Here is a 20,094-nt window from a genome sequence, read left to right as displayed (position 1 = left end):
AACCACTTCTTATTAACACTCCTACCCGTTGCCATGGGCTACAGTGAAACTTAAAAATACTGCGACATTTGAGAATTAATTTCAAGGAATCCACATGTAGTATTTACAAAGCGTCGAAGGAGGAATAGGCGAGTGAGATCATGTAAAATCCTTGGCACGTTGTATTGATATCAGTGTTCACCTTTAACCTTCAAGGTCGCTGGTTTGCGTGATAACCTAGCGCTAAAGTAATTCCGTCACAATTCGGAGATATTAAATTATGTAAATATATTATTTTCGTGTTGTTGCTCAGATAGCCTGACCTCAAACGATCTTCAAATCTACGTCGTGTTGTTTAGATATCACGTGACGCGGTAAGGTCATGACCTCCCTGGTTGCATAAATACCAACCCGTGAAATAATTACTTTTCTTCACCACATGTACCCTTCTGTGATGCCAGGTAAGTCTGTAGATCATTATTCAATTATCATTCTCAATATAACCGACTCTTTTAGTTGGTATTTGTATTTGTGTTTTGCATAACAAACGTTCTATCTATAAAATATTATGCTACCCTAGAGACAAGGCGCCACGTTGAGGGAGATACGTGTGTATTCGTATGTAGGATATGTATGCATCACGTACGCGCGTACGTTAACACCAACGCACGCAAGTACGTAAGCACGGGAGACACGTGCACATATCTATGGTCAGGTTTAAGACTTAGTATTTGCGGAGGAAGTATACCATATGATATTGTTTGATAGGCATTTTTTAGAAGTTGACGGATGACAAAGTAGACACAATCTATGGATAACAACTTTTTTAATTCTGTAAAGGCGACGTTTCGGAATAGATCCTTATACCGTGGTCAAACTTATCAAGTTGTTATCCATAAATTGTGTCTACTTTGACAATATTATGTATCTGAATTAAGTTAAGGTTACGTGATGATTATAGTTATTATTGTATTGTGTTTACAGTTTACCTGATTTCAAAATACATGTACATTTAAAGTAGGAATTAAGTTCCCTTTTAATATCCCCAAAACAAAAGCCTCTTCTCTCGTGTCAGCTCTGTATTTTTATTCATTCATATATTTTTAAGAACAGTTCCTCTGACAAACAATCACTACAGTATTGGGTGGAATCCATATCAGAACAAGTTTCCCTAGTTTACGTGACTATCGCATGGCTGCTGGTCGTCGTGAGACACGGAATAATCCGAGTGTATTCGACGTCAATTTAACGGTTGCCACAAACCATCCAACCTGGGCGTGAACAAGATGTCCTGATTTAGTATGTCCGGATAAATGAGGCTCAGCTATATTTTAATAATCATTAATCCCGAAGTTAAACAATGGCTCCTTTGTCTTTGACCGTGGTCTAACTAACTGAATTGTTAGTTAAACACCACTTGGCAATGACGGAACTTCTTTTTACAGCTATCATTTGTCTTGATGAAAGAACAATTTCATGAAAAACGTTTGTCGCCAGCGGGATTCGAACCCGCGAAGTCCGCACTGATCATGAAGGCTAACGAATGTAGTCTTCAGCCACGGCGACATGGGAGACAGGGTATGAAATTAACAACTAAATATCAGGACCAATTGCATATCCCTTTATGAACTGCGAAATGTGTTTTATGCACTTTTTATACAGTATGTTACTCTATGCATTCTAGTATTGGTACGGTACTTGTGAATTCTGTAGCTTTTCGTTTAACGAAACGAACAGATAGAAAAAAATAACTATTATCTTGATCAGGGCTATATTTGCTCACAATAGGCCCATCAACATGCGCAAGTAATATTTAGTTGATTGATAAATGTGCTCGAGTTGGTCCAAAATGAAGGGTATACTTGCCCCGGGACATGCATTTCATAACCCAAATCGGCAAATTTTAGATGCCATAAATGTTGGACATGGTTTAAGTATGTTAGACCACTCGGACCCAAGTGACTAATCCTTGAAATGGTTGATTAAACCACGTGGTTTAATCAACCATTTCAAGGATTAGACACTGGGTCCTCGTGGTCTAACCTGTACTTTCAAAACACAGAGGTGTACATAAATAAGCAAATATCTCAGATGTTTATAATCATAAATCTGTAGTTGCAATGGGTAAGTTTGTTATCTGAAGATTCGAAATCAATCTTGTAATCTTGGCCATGTGGCCTCCAATTCTGAAATGAAAGAAAGAAAGAAAATCAATACTCTATATCGGCAGGTAGCAATGATTGTTCCAAAACAATGTTGACCTACATAACAGCGCCAAAATAGGCACAACTAAGATTAGTATGTGGGTTTTTTCTGCTATGACGTACCTATGACTCTAACATTCAAGGACACTTGATCCCCTTCAACCTTCCAAAACCCCTTTCGACATATACAGCACCAATTAATCATTGGTTATTGAAACAGTCTTGCACGAACATGCATTTCAAATTTCGAGTTGACCTTGTGTTATCAATCAAACGCTGTTATACAGAGACCAAAGCCCATGAAGTGTAACTCCTCAATAATTTATTCCCGACGCGAGTAAGGAGACCTACTGACGTGGTGCAGTGAACTCGGGAAGGTTAAACCTGTCCCCGTTATTGCGAACGCTGGAACACTGATCACAAGGGTGCTATAAAACCCAGACTATGTCGCTGCCATGGTTTAGTCCCGACAACAGCCTCACAATAGATCATTTATTTCTGTTCTTGATCGGTAGTAATAAATCAGATTTGCCAAGAGGAGTGTAGTTAAGTCAAGCACTTATCCCCTACATGCACTCATATAAGTTGTACAATTCTGCGCACTCAGCAGATTTAACCAAGGCTGATCGTCAAGTGTCAGGAACCGTCTCAGTAAACGCTTACAAATTTGGATTGTGCGTTTTTTCGTGTATCCCCTGGATCCTCAGCCTCGTCTGTAAGTGGCCACAAGTTTCCAAAGTGAATATGGAAGCTCTGTGGTTTGGTGAAATTTGTGACATTCACATTTCTTCAAAGCTATATGATTACATCCTACACAAAGCCATGGGGCTTGACAACTTAAACAAAACAAATTGTTTACTCACAGGATGAGATTCATATTACTACCATCAATTCAGTTTACTTTTCTGATTATGTTTTACACTAATAAAACAAATATACATGTAAATATAAAATGTCAAAGCCAGAGAATAACCAGTATTTCGAAACAGATTCCATTGGGGTAAAAGGCAAAAGAGCGGTGAAATGTATATACATGGATGACTGGAGAACAGTGGTGTTCGTGAAAATGGTAGGCATGCCCAGCCCAACCGGCAACACCTATAGTATTTCATTCATACTGTTCACGACACTCCCAGTATCTTGACCTCATACTGTTCACGACACCCCCAGTATCTTGACCTCATACTGTCTCGACACCAGTACTGAATACGACGCTCCCAGTATCTTGACCTCATACTGCTCACGACACTCCCAGTATCTTGACCTCATACTGTTCACGACACCTCCAGTATCTTCACCTCATACTGTTCACACCTCCAGTATTTTGACCTCATACTGTTTACGACACCCACAGTATCTTGACCTCATACTGTTTTCGACACCCCCAGTATCGTCACCTCATACTGTTTTCGACACCTCCAGTATCTTGACCTCATACTGTTTACGACACCCACGGTATCTTGACCTCATACTGTTTACGACACCCACAGTATCTTGACCTCATACTGTTTTCGACACCCCCAGTATCGTCACCTCATACTGTTTTCGACACCTCCAGTATCTTGACCTCATACTGTTTACGACACCCACGGTATCTTGACCTCATACTGTTTACGACACCCACAGTATCTTGACCTCATACTGTTTTCGACACCCCCAGTATCGTCACCTCATACTGTTTTCGACACCTCCAGTATCTTGACCTCATACTGTTTACGACACCCACAGTATCTTGACCTCATACTGTTTTTGACACCCCCAGTATCTTCACCTCATACTGTTTTCGACACCTCCAGTATCTTGACCTCATACTGTTTACGACACCCACAGTATCTTGACCTCATACTGTTTACGACACCCCCAGTATCTTCACATCGTACTGTTCACGACACCTCCAGTATCTTCACATCGTACTGTTTTCGACACCTCCAGTATCTTGACCTCATACTGTTTACGACACCCACAGTATCTTGACCTCATACTGTTTTCGACACCCCCAGTATCTTCACCTCATACTGTTTTCGACACCTCCAGTATCTTGACCTCATACTGTTTACGACACCCACAGTATCTTGACCTCATACTGTTTACGACACCCCCAGTATCTTCACATCGTACTGTTCACGACACCTCCAGTATCTTCACATCGTACTGTTTTCGACACCTCCAGTATCTTGACCTCATACTGTTTACGACACCCACAGTGTCTTGACCTCATACTGTTTTCGACACCCCCAGTATCTTCACCTCATACTGTTTTCGACACCTCCAGTATCTTGACCTCATACTGTTTACGACACCCACAGTATCTTGACCTCATACTGTTTACGACACCCCCAGTATCTTCACATCGTACTGTTCACGACACCTCCAGTATCTTCACATCGTACTGTTTTCGACACCTCCAGTATCTTGACCTCATACTGTTTACGACACCCACAGTATCTTGACCTCATACTGTTTACGACACCCCCAGTATCTTCACATCGTACTGTTCACGACACTCCCAGTATCTTGACACCATACTATTCACACCTCCAGTATCTTGACACCATACTGTTCACACCTCCAGTATCTTGACATCACGCTCGAAGTCCTTGGGGACGCTTTCAAATATTCACACCCTCGAGCTGCACGCTATCTCAGTATTCCTTATTCATAATAGTTGAAGTACAGACCTTCTCACCCCTACCTCCACCCCTACCCTGATTGTCATCACCACTAATTACCCCCGCAGATAACACACACACCCCTCCCCCCCCCCCCCCCCCCCAGCCTCCCGCTCAACACTAATCTAACTGATATTGTGTCGCACCGTAAGTCCGCGTCAAATATTACTGAAAATTGGTCCCTTCGAGATCGGACAATATAATTCCGATGGTCAATACACTTCCCACGCTCACCCCGGCGGGAGTGTCCGTCCTTCACAGTCATCGAATGGTCAATATTAATTTCAAGCAAAGGTCACTGGCCGCAACTGCATGACCGCTGCTGACACCTCGAGTCCTCCCCGGGGTGAGTACCATCACGTCGAGGTTTTCATCAACAGGTTACCAAGTTATCAAGTGTTAACATTCACTTAGTGTCGCATCCAGATGTCTCGCGTTTCGTGAAACCACATTGGATCTTCATTTTACCTCGCTGCATCTCGTTGGACCACGTGCACAAATTCGTGCCTTCGTAGGACTTCGGGGACCCTCGTTTTACCGGCTGGAAATTTTGGTTTTAAGCCCAAAGCCAATTGCATATATATATGTCCGCGTCATTAACGGTGCTCCTTTTCTCCATCGGTTCGGTTTAAAGCTGGCCAGATAATAGTACTACCAGATGAACAAATCATGAATAAAGTTGGATTATAACCTCGTCCCTTCGTTTCCCGAACAAACAGGTTAACGGTTCGCGTCTATATATCTCGAAAGTTGACGTGTTTTGAACCATACCGTATTGTTCAGTTTAGAAGATTGAAGTTACAGTGAACCCTTGGCAGTTTCAACACATTTTTTCCAGTTCACCAGGTGGATAACCAACCTAGCATACCACGCAGCGCAACGCAACGGAACGCAACGCAACGCAAAGCAACGCAACACATGCGCATACTATTATTAAACGACTGGTGATGACAATACATACGTGTATATCCAAGACATCAAACCATCCTGATAACACAGTTCGTGCAACGAAGTCTATTTGATTCCATCATCTGGTCGTCAACCCTTGGACTGTGGTATTGTTAGTTCTCTAAGGCAGTGATCCAAAAGACCGTTGCAATTCTGGAATTACAAGACATATAGATGAAATAGTACTAAATGCTCGGGTTAGTGGATAAAGGGATCTCTAGTCACGTCGGTCGATTCCCCTCGTGGGTGCAATGAGTATAAATTTGAGATGTTGATATTGCTTGGCCATTGCAAAAGCGGCGTAAAGCAATACTCATTCAGTCATTCTTCTCCTCGGAAGAGTAGTCTCAAATTGGATCAGGTAGTCAGACGTTTTCATCGTTTAATTTTGAATTGGAAATATACCCCTGTCTTTCCCTATTTTCTTCATCAAAATGTATATTGTCCATTGAGATTCATCACAGGAGGATTTTTCGGATGATGTTATCGATTAACTGCCGAACGACTGTCTACAGCCTCGTACACTGGATCAGCTCGGATTTCTTTGTGACAATATACGCCAGGGTGAACTTACATATATTCCTAAAGGTCGTTATTCCTGTTTCATTGTAACTGAAGTGGAATGCCTACATCTATGTACAATAGACATTATTACAGCCAGCACCTTCCAGGGATTACTGTCCACGTCGTGGCTGCCTGACTGGGTTCTGGGGAATATAAAGGGCAGGTCTGACTAGGAAGCAGGGAACTGATCTGTTTGGTACGGGTACCGCCGGTGGATCAGGATACGCTCACCTTATCGCAAACACCTTCTATCATGACTGTTTCCTCGTAATTCATAACAACAAGCCCATGATATAGTCGCAATAGTACAATCGACTATTGTTTAAGCAGCTATTTTTTTAATATAGACATGGTTTTGTCGCTTTTTTTGCATACATAACAGCATCTATTCTGGGTCAACTGTTCAGCATCTTCAAAGCTCTGTACATAACACAACGTTTTTTGTATTAGTTCCTTGTGTTGATGGGGAGGGGTGGGGGACACGGGTGGCCCAGTCGTCTTAGGCGCCGCGATTCGCTGTGCAGAGTCGCGTCCCTTGGGCAAGCCAGAAACCTATGATTGTGGGTTCGAATCCCGGTTCGCCCCGATTATGTTTCTAGGTTTGTCAGCACCATACCCGTGCTTGTGGGTTTCAACGAAGTGGTAAACGTCTGAGACCTGCATCACTTCGGGCTTTCCTCCCACATTAAGCTGACACGCCGCGATATAACTGCAATACTGTTAAAAGCGGCGTTAAACCCAACTCACTCACTCACTCACTCCTTGTGTTGATGTTTTGTATAACGCCGCATAGCAACATTACCTCTATATCACTGCGGCCTGTAAAAATATATCTGGATCAGACAATCCAGTGACTGATATTATGAGCGACATCCCACGCTGTCGGGGTAATATATCGATTTATGTTATCAACCAAGTCATCGTGTCCACCCACCCAATCCTTCGCTGCTGACATAAACATAAACTGCTTGGCAGAAATAGCATACGCTTGAAAATTGAATTCGACCAAGCATGTGCAAACGTCATCAAAACGGACCGCCTCCGTGGTCTAGTGGTAGAGAGTCCGCCCGGAGAGAGGAAGCTTCGTGGTTCGATCCCAAAACTAAAAGACGTTAAAAGATTGTACTTGTTGTTACCCTGTCTGGCGCTTGGACATTAAGGGGCTAAAACAAGGAGTGGTCGGCTCGGAGTCAGTATACTGTGTCTGAGTGGGGTATTCATGTTAAACTGCGGCATGGTATCTCAGTGAGCTAGCACTATTAATCGGCATCAGTCCGGACTAGTACAAGCAGCCACACACACACACACACACACACACACACGTACATGCACGTCGCTATATAAGTGCAATAATCTTGGACGCGACGTAAAAAGCCAATTACACCTCAACTCATCAAAACGTTCGGCTGAAAACAGCAGGCGAAAGACTGCAAACTTGAACTATCACCTACATCACCATCGAATAACCATTTTATTTTTGTTTCCTTTTGGTCACCATCAAACATAGGTGTATACTTTTTATTGCTGGTTCATTCTAAAATAGGACTAACACTGTGAATTATACTTAAGCTTTCATAACCACACAACTCAACTATTTCTTCAGATCTACACAAGCGTATATGTGGAAGCTCTTGGTGTGTAGTGCACACACCTGTTGTCTATCTGGGTCGGAATGCTGTAAGCTATGATATCGACTGCTGGGCTAATGGCTACCCGTTCCCCTCCCATATAACCAACCCCCAAACCCCATGGTGCCTCTACATCACTCCCTTCACAGCTGATACAGGTGATCGTACCCTCGTAAACGTGTTCCGTATACAGACGCGCCGTGTTAAGACAGTTCGGGATTGGGGTACAAGGATTGCGTGTTGCTCGGTGAATACGTGTGTGCATCAGCTATGCTCGGAGTGTCTGTATGGGCCCAGTGTGTGTCTGTGTTTTTGTCGGTGAGCATCACAGCTGTATATATTATCTGGCCTACGTGTGTTAATGCTTTTAGTAATGGCGGCATAGATACACTATCTTCGGGTGCCTCGAGCTACCTCGTAAACAAATAACGTCATAACAATGTAATCTCTTGTTCCTAAAAGTGTTTCTAGGTTTTATGGCCAAGCGCTGCAATTCGCTGAATAGAGTCATGTCCCTTAGCTGTGTCAGGATCCGAAGACCGTTGGTTCCAGTACAAGAACCCTTTCTGTTAGGACATTCTTTTTCCCAGAATATACCGAAAAAAGGTTTTGCACCAGGCTTGGAGCATAAGGTTGCACTGAATGTCCTAAAATATTTAGTTGTGGGTCTATACTTTTTAAATGGTCGTTACCTTACAGTGTTTTGTCTGCGAGCAATATACATAGGTTTTATCAAGTGATAAACGAACGATGCTATCTGTGTCAAAATAGGTCCCTTCCCAAAAACCAACCAGATTCCACCTATCATATTACTTGCACTTTTTTCAAACAAAATGGCGGGGCCCAGTCAAGACTATCTGGTCGATAATCAAGATCTATATTGTAATAAAACGCATCTTACCTCGCGAAGTGCATCAAATCACGTCAGCACCTTGATTAAACACATTAAAAGATTTGGAAAATATCTGTCGATGCCCAGTTGACGGTACACATCCTTTGCAAATCCTGCAGTCGACCGAAATATGCACGTTGAAATACATGTTGCTTACGAACCGGATGTCGAATTCGTAACGCGATTTTGATTGGACTATGCATAGACTCGTTAGTCCAGCCAAAATATAACTCCATAATCCCAGCCTAGTTCGGCAAGGGTGGAAACTGGACTTTTACAGTCAGTTAACTCCCTTGCCTCGGGAAGATGATGTTAAGCTCATTCGCTCCTCAAAAGTAACAAGATTGATATTTTTTCCGAATTTAATCACTTTATATGTAATTGTATAACTCTATTAAGAAACTTTGCATATCATTGGTTAATCCATATCATGCGACGAAACAATAAATTTCAGTGCTGACCTAACGACAGAGAGCTGACCCGAAGGGTTTGTGAAATCACGTGAAACTGACTTTGAATATTGACTCGTCACATGATCACTATTGACATGCCAATGATCAATATTGATTTACTGATGCTGAGTCCGCCTAGCTTGAAGAAGATCTCAGTGAATCGTCATCGTGTTATAAAAAGAAGACTGCAAAAAAGGAGAAACTAAGCACTTTATAACTGATTTCGACACAACAACAAAATTGAGCACTCTTGGCGAGATAATTATCCGAAATTCCGGGCCCTCGGTCCCCACCCGAAGGATGGCAGTCCACCCCAGGGGCCTGGACATAGGGTCCTTGGTTTCGTATAATGACCTCACCAAGAGTAATAAATTGCAAAATTGCCTCAAGACACATTTTCATCGGTTATCTTATTTACTGTGCCAAAATGAAAGAACGCCAAAGATGTTTAAAGAGACATTTAAAGCCCATGTTAATTAAGATAGTAAGGCAAACTGCAATAATTCACTATTCACATCCAGACTGAGTTAGATGGACACGAACCTTGGACAATACAGGTGTCATCGTATTTGTACACTACACTTGTTAAAGGTAATGGGCCGACAATAAATTTTCTGGGCCTCTGGGATTTTTGAAAGAGCAGGAGACCTTTCCGCCAATTCTTAAAGACACTTTTTTTTCTCTGAAAGGAGGATCCGAAAAAGCATTTAGGGGTCTAAACACTTTTTTCCATGTTTTTTTTTTCCAAGTGTGTAAAACCTGGATATATTTTTTTTTGTCAGTAGACTCTGGTACAAATCAAATGTTTGGCCCGTAAGCATTCTAGACTCTACACCTATTATGAAAATTAACATAAGCAGAATTCTTGAAATGCAGACGCAGTTCTTTGGAAGTATCTGTCTGTGCCGTCTACATGCCTGCTGTATCTCCGGGACCCGATACATGGGTGCTGTAACAGACAATTACCTGTACTCGGAACGCCGCACAGTGCATGGGGGAGACAGCCGGTATTTACAATTCGAGTATTTCAGAAGAGAGTGTTTAGACAGATGGGAAGGCAGGTATGAGGCTGGCGATTAATATATACGAGAAATATGCAGACTATGACAGGAAACATCTCCACAACGCTGATAGATGAAGCAACACTCAGCCATTCTCTCCAGCAGCGCACTGTACGTCTTGTAGATTTACCCGCAGATAACCATTCACCTTGTAACGCTATGGTTACATTCATACATGTCATATCGCAGAGGTGAGGTGTGGTGAAATGGGGGTGTAACGTCGGTTTCAAGATTTTGCACTTACGTAGCGACGTTCATGCACGTGTGTGGAGGCGTGCGCGCGCAGCGTCTGTGTCTATGTGGCTGTTTTTCCCAGTACGGACTTATGCCGGTTTAATGGTGATAGACCACTGAGATATCATGCTGTAATTTCACTATGGATGCCCCACTCAGACACAGTATACTCACTCAGAGCCGACCAGTCCTCTTTGTATCCCCTTGACCAGAGCGCCAGGCAGGGTAACAACAAGTACCATCTTTTAGCGTTGGGATGCTTTCCGGGAACACGCTCTATCTACTAACCACGACCCTCATTTCGCACAGCTATTACGAGTCTTTAACCAACACATTGTTTGGCATCCTTCTTTCTAATCACTTTTTTTTAACTAATAGGCAGGTCGAGTTTCATTTTGATGTGTATGTCGGTTTCTCAAACACTCCAGCCTAAAGGACGAGGTTTGATAAAGGCCCCTTTGTTGCTGTTTCTTCTGGCATTTCAAGTGCAGAGAAATGAGGCTAAAATGAGAGAAAATGGCCGACTTACCAATTTCAAGATCAAATCAAACCATGATCAGCCCTTTCCACACAACGGAACCCAATGAGTGCATTTAATAGCCTTATAAATCCATAACATGAAATGAACAAAGCCTAGTTCTCATTCATAAACACATCTTATAACTTACATCACAAATTCTTAACGTGTTGCTAAATTAATAAATTATACAGATCCTGAGAAAAAAAAGTGCCCTGATTATTTCTAGTTTTTTACAAGTTTTCTGAATCACTTGTGACGAACTGGTGCATTCTGGGACAAGCCGAGTTGCGACCGTTCTTGAAGGAAAGATGCGATTCCCGACGAATGGAACCACATGGCTGGTCGCCAAGGCGGATAACATCAAAAAGTACAACTACGGAATGGAAAATATAACAGTCACTTTACGTAATTCTAAAACTGTAGATCCGAATAGAACATAAAAAAAAGTCTAAAAACTTAAGATTCGGATCAATTTAAAGGGGCTTAGCGAGGGGTGATTTAAAAATTCCAAATTCGATTTTGAGGTAATTAACGGCCTTACCAGTTTTATGTACATTTGTCTGGGTTCCATGTCTATTCTACTTCCCGCTTCCGGTACTCGCTCACGGTAGTAAAGTCTTTGAGGGTTTGAGTATATTCCTTCCTCACTTGTGAGTGACAGTCATTGTCTTATCCTAACATGAGGCTTGCACTGAAAAGCACTCATATTGACACGGTACCTTTGTGTTCATTTATGCACTTTGGAGGGCGGTGGGGAAGCCCAGCAGTTAAAGTGTTAGTTCGTCAGGCCGAAGTCCCGGGTTCGATTCCCCTCCTGGGTTCAATGTGTGAATCTCGATTCTTGGTGTCGTTGTACAAAACAACCTCAGCACTGCGACAGTCGTAGGTTTATGTTAAGGTATGGTAGGCTTGGTATAACGGCACCCTAGTGTCCTCCGCCGTGAAATTGATGGAATATTTCTAAAAGCGGCGTAAAACCACTCACTCACTCACTTGTGTATACACGCTTTGTAATGTGTGAATCTTTGGTTTACGCCGCTGGCTTTAATTTTTATGGGAGCGGCTGGGTAGTCCAGTAGTATGCATATTCGCTCGAAACCCCAAAGGTTCGATTCCTGCGATGATTACAATGTTCGAAGACAAGTCTGACGTCCAGCTCTGTCATATTGGTGTGATTATATTAACAAGCTCGTTCACCGTTTCCATATCAAGGCTCGGAACATGACCGAAAGATGAGCTGTTAATATCTGTTAATGGTTGAAGGCAGTTAGAAACAGGAATTGGATCTTTACGAGAAACACCTTATGACCTTTCGAGTAGCAGAAACAGCGGTTAATTAAAGGACAGCCCTGAGTAATAGGCGTTTTTCAAATGTGTTACAAGGTTTTCAAATCGTTCAATTGGATGAGTTTGTGGTTTTCTTTGTAGGCTTAACACGGATTTTCTGCTTTTGAATGTATTGACTTTGCGCGATAAAGCTCCACACAGCCTCCGGCTACTGATTTCATAGCGTTTTAATACTAAGCTTATCAAACTTAACGCCAGTTCCACATTCGATTAAAAGTAGTCATATTGCAATTTCTTATTATTAATTTAAATATACAGGTCTCAGTCCATGGCATCTAGACTAACATTTAGTTCCAGAAATAAAGTTATCTTCTTTTAAAACATATATAATCTACAAAATATAAAATAGAAATCCAAATAGAGCTCAGGGCCCCGTTCAACAAAGCGATCTTAGGGCTAAGGTGGCTAAGATCGCTTTGTTGAACGGGGACCAGATCAATGTTTAATTCCTGAGCTGAGGCAATCTAGATTTGCCAAATCATTCTAGATTTGAGTCAGATTCATTTTTTAATGTTTTCTCCATGGTCTGAATCCGGAAGACAGACTAAATGACGTTGTCGTGACGTCGTAAACATGACGAAACTTATACATCGTACCAAGGACCATAAAATCTTTATGTTATGGTCTCTGATCGTACGGTGATCATTATGCAGCCCAATCTGAATTCGTTCCAACAGACGGGTTAACTTTTCCCAATTCTCATGCGTGTTTTCGTGACATCAGAGCGGAGTTCTGCGCAAAGTGTTCCCGCGTTCGTGAAAATCTGTTCCGTGTCCCAAGACTCCCCATCGGATGCCACGGAGCCTTTTAAAGTGCTCTGTTCTGTTCGATCTGTAACGGTAACATCGTGAGTATTTGTGTAGGACGCGTGAAGCCCCAGTCTCACATAACCGGGGCGGTTTCACAACTTTCAGTGGCTCTGTGCTAAACCAACAGGGGATCACTCGAAAGGTTTTCTTGCTGGTTTAGACGGCGTAATGACGAGCATGGTACAGCATGAATATTGAAAGCCTCTCCAAGTACTCCTCTGAACCTTTTCCCTTCACACCCATCATCAATATACTGCTATATTCCTATTTGCTTCAGAGGCGAACAAGCGACCCTTCGCGAGCATTCTCAGTGTAGTGTTGGAAGCTGTTGGCATCAAGTCTTCGGTTGGTCAGGAATATCTGATAGTTCTCCAACTTCAGTCGTGGTATGATAATTCCCTTTGGACATCGTCGCACCAGGGCGAAACAGTGGCGCGCTAATTACTCCGGCTGTAGCATGAGCCGCGAGTATCGCGTGTGTAGTATTAACCGCGAGGCCCTATGCAGTGTTCCCCGCGAGTAAGCCTCGGGTTAGAATGTACAGACTATTATGTTCTCACGCGCTTATTAGCACAGAATTATTCTCAAGACTCCATCATAATTATACTTGGGCAATGTGTCTGTATTCTAATGCAATTACTGTTTGATATGTTTATATGACTACAGCGGAAATAGCCAAAGAATGCGGGTCCCATGTTGATGCAATGGACACATCCGAGTCTACATCATAAGATCAATGACGGGAATCTATAATATATAAGGTAATTCCCCAACATACAAACATAGTGACTCAGTCAGAGGGGGGGGGGGGGGGGGGGGGGGGGGGCTGCTATTATTGTAATACTCACTGCTGGAGACTTGGCTGCACCAGTATTGGGAATCGAACCCTGGACTTCCGCGTGATGCTTTCACCACTACACTACCGAACCGTCCTTAATCCGTGTTTTTGTACCTGCGCGGAATGACTAACGCGTAGTCTCTGAAATTATATTGGTTTGTTAGCAGCAAGCAACAAGTCAATTAAATTGAAAAGGGGTCTAAGTGAAATGGGAGATTCCGAACTTGTGGGAAATCTGACTTGCTTCATTTAGAGCTATAGCTTTGCCTGTTTGTTTGTTGTTTAACGCCTCACTCAGCAATATTCCAGCTATATGACGGCGGTTTGTAAATTATTGAATCTGGGCCAGAAGACCCATTGACTGACATAATGAGCATCGATCTATGCAAGTGGGATACGATGACACACATCAACCAAGCCATCGAGCCTGACCACCCGATCCCGTTTGTGGCCTCTTACAGCAAGCAGGGGTTGCTGGAGTCCAAGTCTAACACGGATCATCACGGGTTTAGGGCTAATTAATCACAGTAAGGGCTAAACAGAAGGGAACATAATATGGTTCTGGGTCTTTGAGACAAACTACGAATGACATCTGTACACCTCTGTACACCTATGTACGCCTCTGTAGCCTCTGTACGCCTCTGTAGCCTCTGTAGGCATCTGTACGCCTCTGTACACCGCTGTACGTCTCTGTACACCTCTGTACACCTCTGTAGCCTCTGTACACCTATGTAGCCTCTGTACACCTCTGTAGCCTCTGTACACCTATGTAGCCTCTGTACGCCTCTGTACGCCTCTGTAGCCTCTGTACACCTCTGTAGCCTCTGTACACCTCTGTAGCCTCTGTACACCTATGTAGCCTCTGTACGCCTCTGTACGCCTCTGTAGCCTCTGTACACCTATGTAGCCTCTGTACACCTCTGTAGCCTCTGTACACCTATGTAGCCTCTGTACGCCTCTGTAGCCTCTGTACACCTATGTAGCCTCTGTACACCTCTGTAGCCTCTGTACGCCTCTGTAGCCTCTGTACACCTATGTAGCCTCTGTACACCTCTGTAGCCTCTGTACACCTATGTAGCCTCTGTACGCCTCTGTACGCCTCTGTAGCCTCTGTACGCCTCTGTAGCCTCTGTACACCTCTGTACGCCTCTGTAGCCTCTGTACGCCTCTGTACACCTCTGTAGCCTCTGTACGCTTCTGTACACCTCTGTAGGCATCTGTACGCCTCTGTACACCGCTGTACGTCTCTGTACACCTCTGTAGCCTCTGTACACCTCTGTACGCCTCTGTACACCTTTGTAGCCTCTGTACGCCTCTGTAGCCTCTGTAGCCTCTGTACGCCTCTGTACACCTCTGTAGGCATCTGTACGCCCCTGTACACCGCTGTACGTCTCTGTACACCTCTGTAGCCTCTGTACACCTCTGTACACCTCTGTAGCCTCTGTACACCTCTGTACGCCTCTGTAGCCTCTGTACACCTCTGGACACCTCTGTACGCCTCTGTACGCCTCTGTAGCCTCTGTACGCCTCTGTAGCCTCTGTACACCTCTGTACACCTCTGTACGCCTCTGTAGCCTCTGTACACCTCTGTACGCCTCTGTAGCCTATGTACACCTCTGTAGCCTCTCTACGCCTCTGTACACCTCTGTAGCCTCTGTACGCCTATGTAGCCTCTGTACACCTCTGTACGCCTCTGTAGCCTCTGTATGCCTCTGTACGTCTCTGTAGCCTCTGTACGCCTCTGTAGCCTCTGTACGCCTCTGTAGCCTCTGTACACCTCTGTACGCCTCTGTAGCCTCTGTACGCCTCTGTACGCCTCTGTACGCCTCTGTACGCCTCTGTACACCGCTGTACACCTCTGTACACCTCTGTAGCCTCTGTACGCCTCGGTAGCCTCTGTACGCCTCTGTACATGCACAACGTGCATCAGTATGAGGTCGGAACTTCAGTTAGTGCGTGACGTCACACGCTGTACAGTTTTATAAAGTCATCTTGTTGGAGTCTGGACCAGCCAAACCCATGAGCACAGGCCCATGCAGTGAGTTTACGATGTCACAGCTGCTGCAGATAATCAGATAAGCAATACCCTTCAGTCAGTGTGACCATATGGTCTCTAATTTGAAATAATATTTATATCTACCAGGCCAGACACTATACATTGACGTGTCTCACACACTGACCCAGATACCCCCAAACTGCCAAGCAGGTCGAAAGTACTTTTGCAAATCTAGATGTCTCCGGTTTAGGAAAAATATTCCCTGGACTCCTTTCTATTATGCCTTAAAATACAATTTAGCAAGAACTGTTTTGAAATATTTTTATTTCACAGACAAAATCTCAGGTTAGACATTGACCAACGCCAGTCGCTGCGCCGCGATCTCTTCGTTGTAGGGCCCAGAAAGCGAATGGTCACCACAATACGATCTGCTCTATATGCACTCCGCCATGTACTGTACGTCTTCCCTGGGATTTAAAAAAAAACATTCATTTTTCTCAGGTCCGTAATGGACAACTGATGTCGTTTGAGTCAAGTACAAACAAGGCAATACTGATTATCCTTTATCATTAACCTACTTTAACAACGTGATGTGTTTTTCAGACGAAGTCGTCGTGATGACAGACCTCTAGGTAATGACATATTCTGGGGGACAAACAAGCATATAAGCGAGCCTCAAAAGAGGTTAATTTGTGTGTATCAGCTTCGGCGTCAAGGTCGTGTTTGAAATGCCAAAGGTGATTTTTTTACTTTTTTTTCAACCAACTGTGCATGTTCTTCGGTAGATTTTTAAAATCCAATTACCGCCAGGAACCTGTATGTTGGCATGTGTTATTCATATAAAGGACATCTCATCGGCTGATCGGGCCACGCGCTTCGGCATGAAGTCTCGTTTCATCTCGTGAGACCAATTACGATAACAGCAAGTCAAAGAAGCGAAGCCTACCACGCTACAAGTGTCTGCTCCGAACTGCGCCATCAAAGCCCTGTCTTGGAGCTAAATGTAGGCCACTGTTGGAAGGCAACTTCCAGGTTTCCAATTAAGATATTCTTTAATTTCCATTGCTGCGGTGACTTCTGGTGCCCCGCTGGGGCGGAGGCTAAATTAAGGGTTTTGTGTCTGGAGACAGAGTCAGTCGCCAGTGTGAAACTAGAGGTCGTACAGACGCAAACTGGTTCTGTATTGTCCCGACTCTGTTTGCGCATTTGAAGTGTCACCAGGTTCTCAAACGCATGGTTGTTTTTTATTAGGAAAAAATATTCTCAGAATACATTGGGTTAGGATTCTATGTGGGAGGTTGGAGAAGCACTGACTGACTGACTGACTATGGTTTTACGCCGCTTTTAGCAATATTCCAGCAATATCACGGCGGGGGACACCAGAAATGGGCTTCACACATTGTACCCATGTCGGGAATCGAACCCGGGTCTTCGGCGTGACGAGCGAACGCTTTAACCACTAGGCTACCCGACCGCCCCTTGGAGAAGCACGAAATGATTCAGGGCTAAGACGTGTAGCACTTGCAAAACGGTAGAATTTCCTCCGTGTTAATTAATATATCTACGTCACAACGTCAGATTATTTTGCTTCTTATTTCTTCAGTTGTTAGGGGCGGTGGGGTAGCCTAGTTGTTAAAGCAATCTCTCGTTACGACGAAGGCCCGGGTTCGATTCCCCACATGGGTACAACTTATTCTGGTGTCCCCCGTCGTGATATTGCTGGAATATTGCAAAAGGAGGCGTAAATTCGCAGGCTTCTTCATTTCGTTTCTTGGCGCATTTACAATATATCATCGTGGTAAATGCGGGCGGGTTACACAAATGCAAATACAAATCTGTGGTCAAAATTGTACCCACCATCGCCGTTCTCGTGGGTTTCACCGAAGTGGTAAACGTCTGAGACCTGCACTACTTCGGGCTTTCCTCCCACATCAAGTCGACACGCCGTGATATAACTGGAATACTGTGCACAGCCCAACTTAAAGTGAAAAGGAGCCCCAGTTAGGTGGGAGAAACCTTTAGAAAATCTAGACTTGCTTCATTTAGGGTTTAAGACATTACTGTATGGGCCGGGCGGAAGAGAAAAAAATATGGGACTGTGAGACAGGCTACGCATACACATATACAGATATTCTCATTACCAGAGGAAAAGTAATTAAAATTACTGTGCGTTGTGTTTTGTCGTGCAATGAGCCACCGAAATGTGGATTGGTGTATCACAATGGCTGTCGACTGTTGAGAAGGATGTTGAAGCCTCTGGTAGACAAACTGCAGGGCGGTATTCCACGGGGACACTAGTAGTCAGGTTCTCGTTGCTTGGAGTTGCTCGAGTTACTGATTGCCCCGAATATTATTCCAGATTGTTAAGGTTAAACTGTGCTGGTATATTATTACAAAGTGGAAAACGCCTACGGCCTGCGTCCATTTTAGTGTTCCTCTCGTATGTCGTCTCTGCGCGGGGCGGTGGGAAGCCTAGTGGGTAAAGCGTTGGCTCGTCATGCTGAAGACCCGGGTTCGAGTCCCGTCATGGGTACAACGTGTGAAGCCCATTTCTGGAGGGCGGTGGGGTAGCCCAGTAGTTAAAGTGTTAGTTCGTCAGGCCGAAGTCCCGGGTTCGATTCCCCTCCTGGGTTCAATGTGTGAAGCTCGGTTCTGGGTGTCGTTGTACAAAACAACCTCAGCACTACGACAGTCGTAGGTTTATGTTAAGGTATGGTAGGCTTGGTATAACGGCACCCTAGTGTCCTCCGCCGTGATATTGCTGGAATATTGCTAAAAGCGGCGTAAAACTGAACTCACTCACTTTGCGCCGTCATGTAATTGAAATACTGTTGCAGAGAAGCCCATTTCTGGTGTCCCCCGCCGTGATATTGCTAGAATATTGCTCAAACCATACTCACTTACTCACTACTACTACTACTACTACTACTACCACTGCTTCTACCACTGCTTCTACTACCATTGCTACTACTACAACTACCACTGCTACTGCTACTACTTCTACTACTACTACCACCACCTCTACCACCACTGCCACTACTACCACTGCTGCTACTTCTACAACCGCTACTCCTACTACTACTACTACTGCTGCTACTACAACTACTCCCACCTCCACTACCACTACTACTACTACTACTACTACCACTGTTAGCACTACTACTACCACTGCTGCTACTACTACTACAACTACTACAGCTGCTGCTACTACTACTACTAATGTTATTACAACTATTCCCACTTCTACCACTACCACCACTACTACTACTCCTTCCACTACTACTACTACTACTACTACTACTACTACCACAACTACTACACATATACCACACTGTCTGCTACGCATATGAACGTCACTAACCTTCGCAACACTTCCACATCAAAACACCGTTACATATCCTCAATCTCCCCACCACATTACTACGTATGACAACTGCACCGAGCTACCCCGCGCCACAAACATGCCAGGCATGCCTTGGTCAGCTATCTCGCCAGGATAACCTACATATCCCCACAGGCCGTATCAGCAGCATCTTCACCGGCAACCTCACCAACCACTCACACCTGCTCACACAACCAGTACACATGCACCCCTCCATTCTAAGGGACCGGCTACAGTCAAACACCGTTGTGTCGAAGTTGAAGGGACCTACTTAATTCCTTCAGTTATCCTAGGTTCGACACACCCGAAAATGATAAATAAAGAAGGAATACGCAGGGACAAAAAAAATATTTCGAGAAAAGCGTCATTTCGACACATCAAAGTTCGACACAACGGCGTTTAACTGTATTTAATATACTGGGGCTGCCCGGGGGTCGGATGTTTGTTGAAATATTTTTTCGGCCATGGCCTCAAGAGGAACCATATATATATTATATAACTGTTATTTAATTATTTCAGGACAACCATCTTATCCAGCGAAAAAAATACTAGATTAAATTATATTTTTAAA

At 43.9% G+C, this 20,094-nt stretch overlaps 1 protein-coding gene across 2 annotated transcripts in view; it reads left to right on the top strand.

The window, feature by feature from the left end:
- Nucleotides 1-358: 358 nt before the first annotated feature.
- Nucleotides 359-20,094, top strand: part of LOC124126355 (ras-related and estrogen-regulated growth inhibitor-like) — an 80,771-nt gene continuing 61,035 nt past the window's right edge. For both annotated transcript variants that reach the window (XM_048384095.1, XM_046489774.2), the window contains exon 1: nt 359-440. In XM_048384095.1, coding sequence (XP_048240052.1) covers nt 419-440 — 22 coding nt within the window. In that variant the 5' untranslated portion in view covers nt 359-418. The remainder of the gene's footprint in view (nt 441-20,094) is intronic.

Source organism: Haliotis rufescens, unplaced genomic scaffold (genome assembly GCF_023055435.1).
Source record: "Haliotis rufescens isolate VD_foot unplaced genomic scaffold, xgHalRufe1.0.p SCAF_5, whole genome shotgun sequence".
In the NCBI taxonomy this organism is placed as follows: domain Eukaryota; kingdom Metazoa; phylum Mollusca; class Gastropoda; order Lepetellida; family Haliotidae; genus Haliotis; species Haliotis rufescens.
This window is presented reverse-complemented; position numbering and strand designations above follow the sequence as displayed.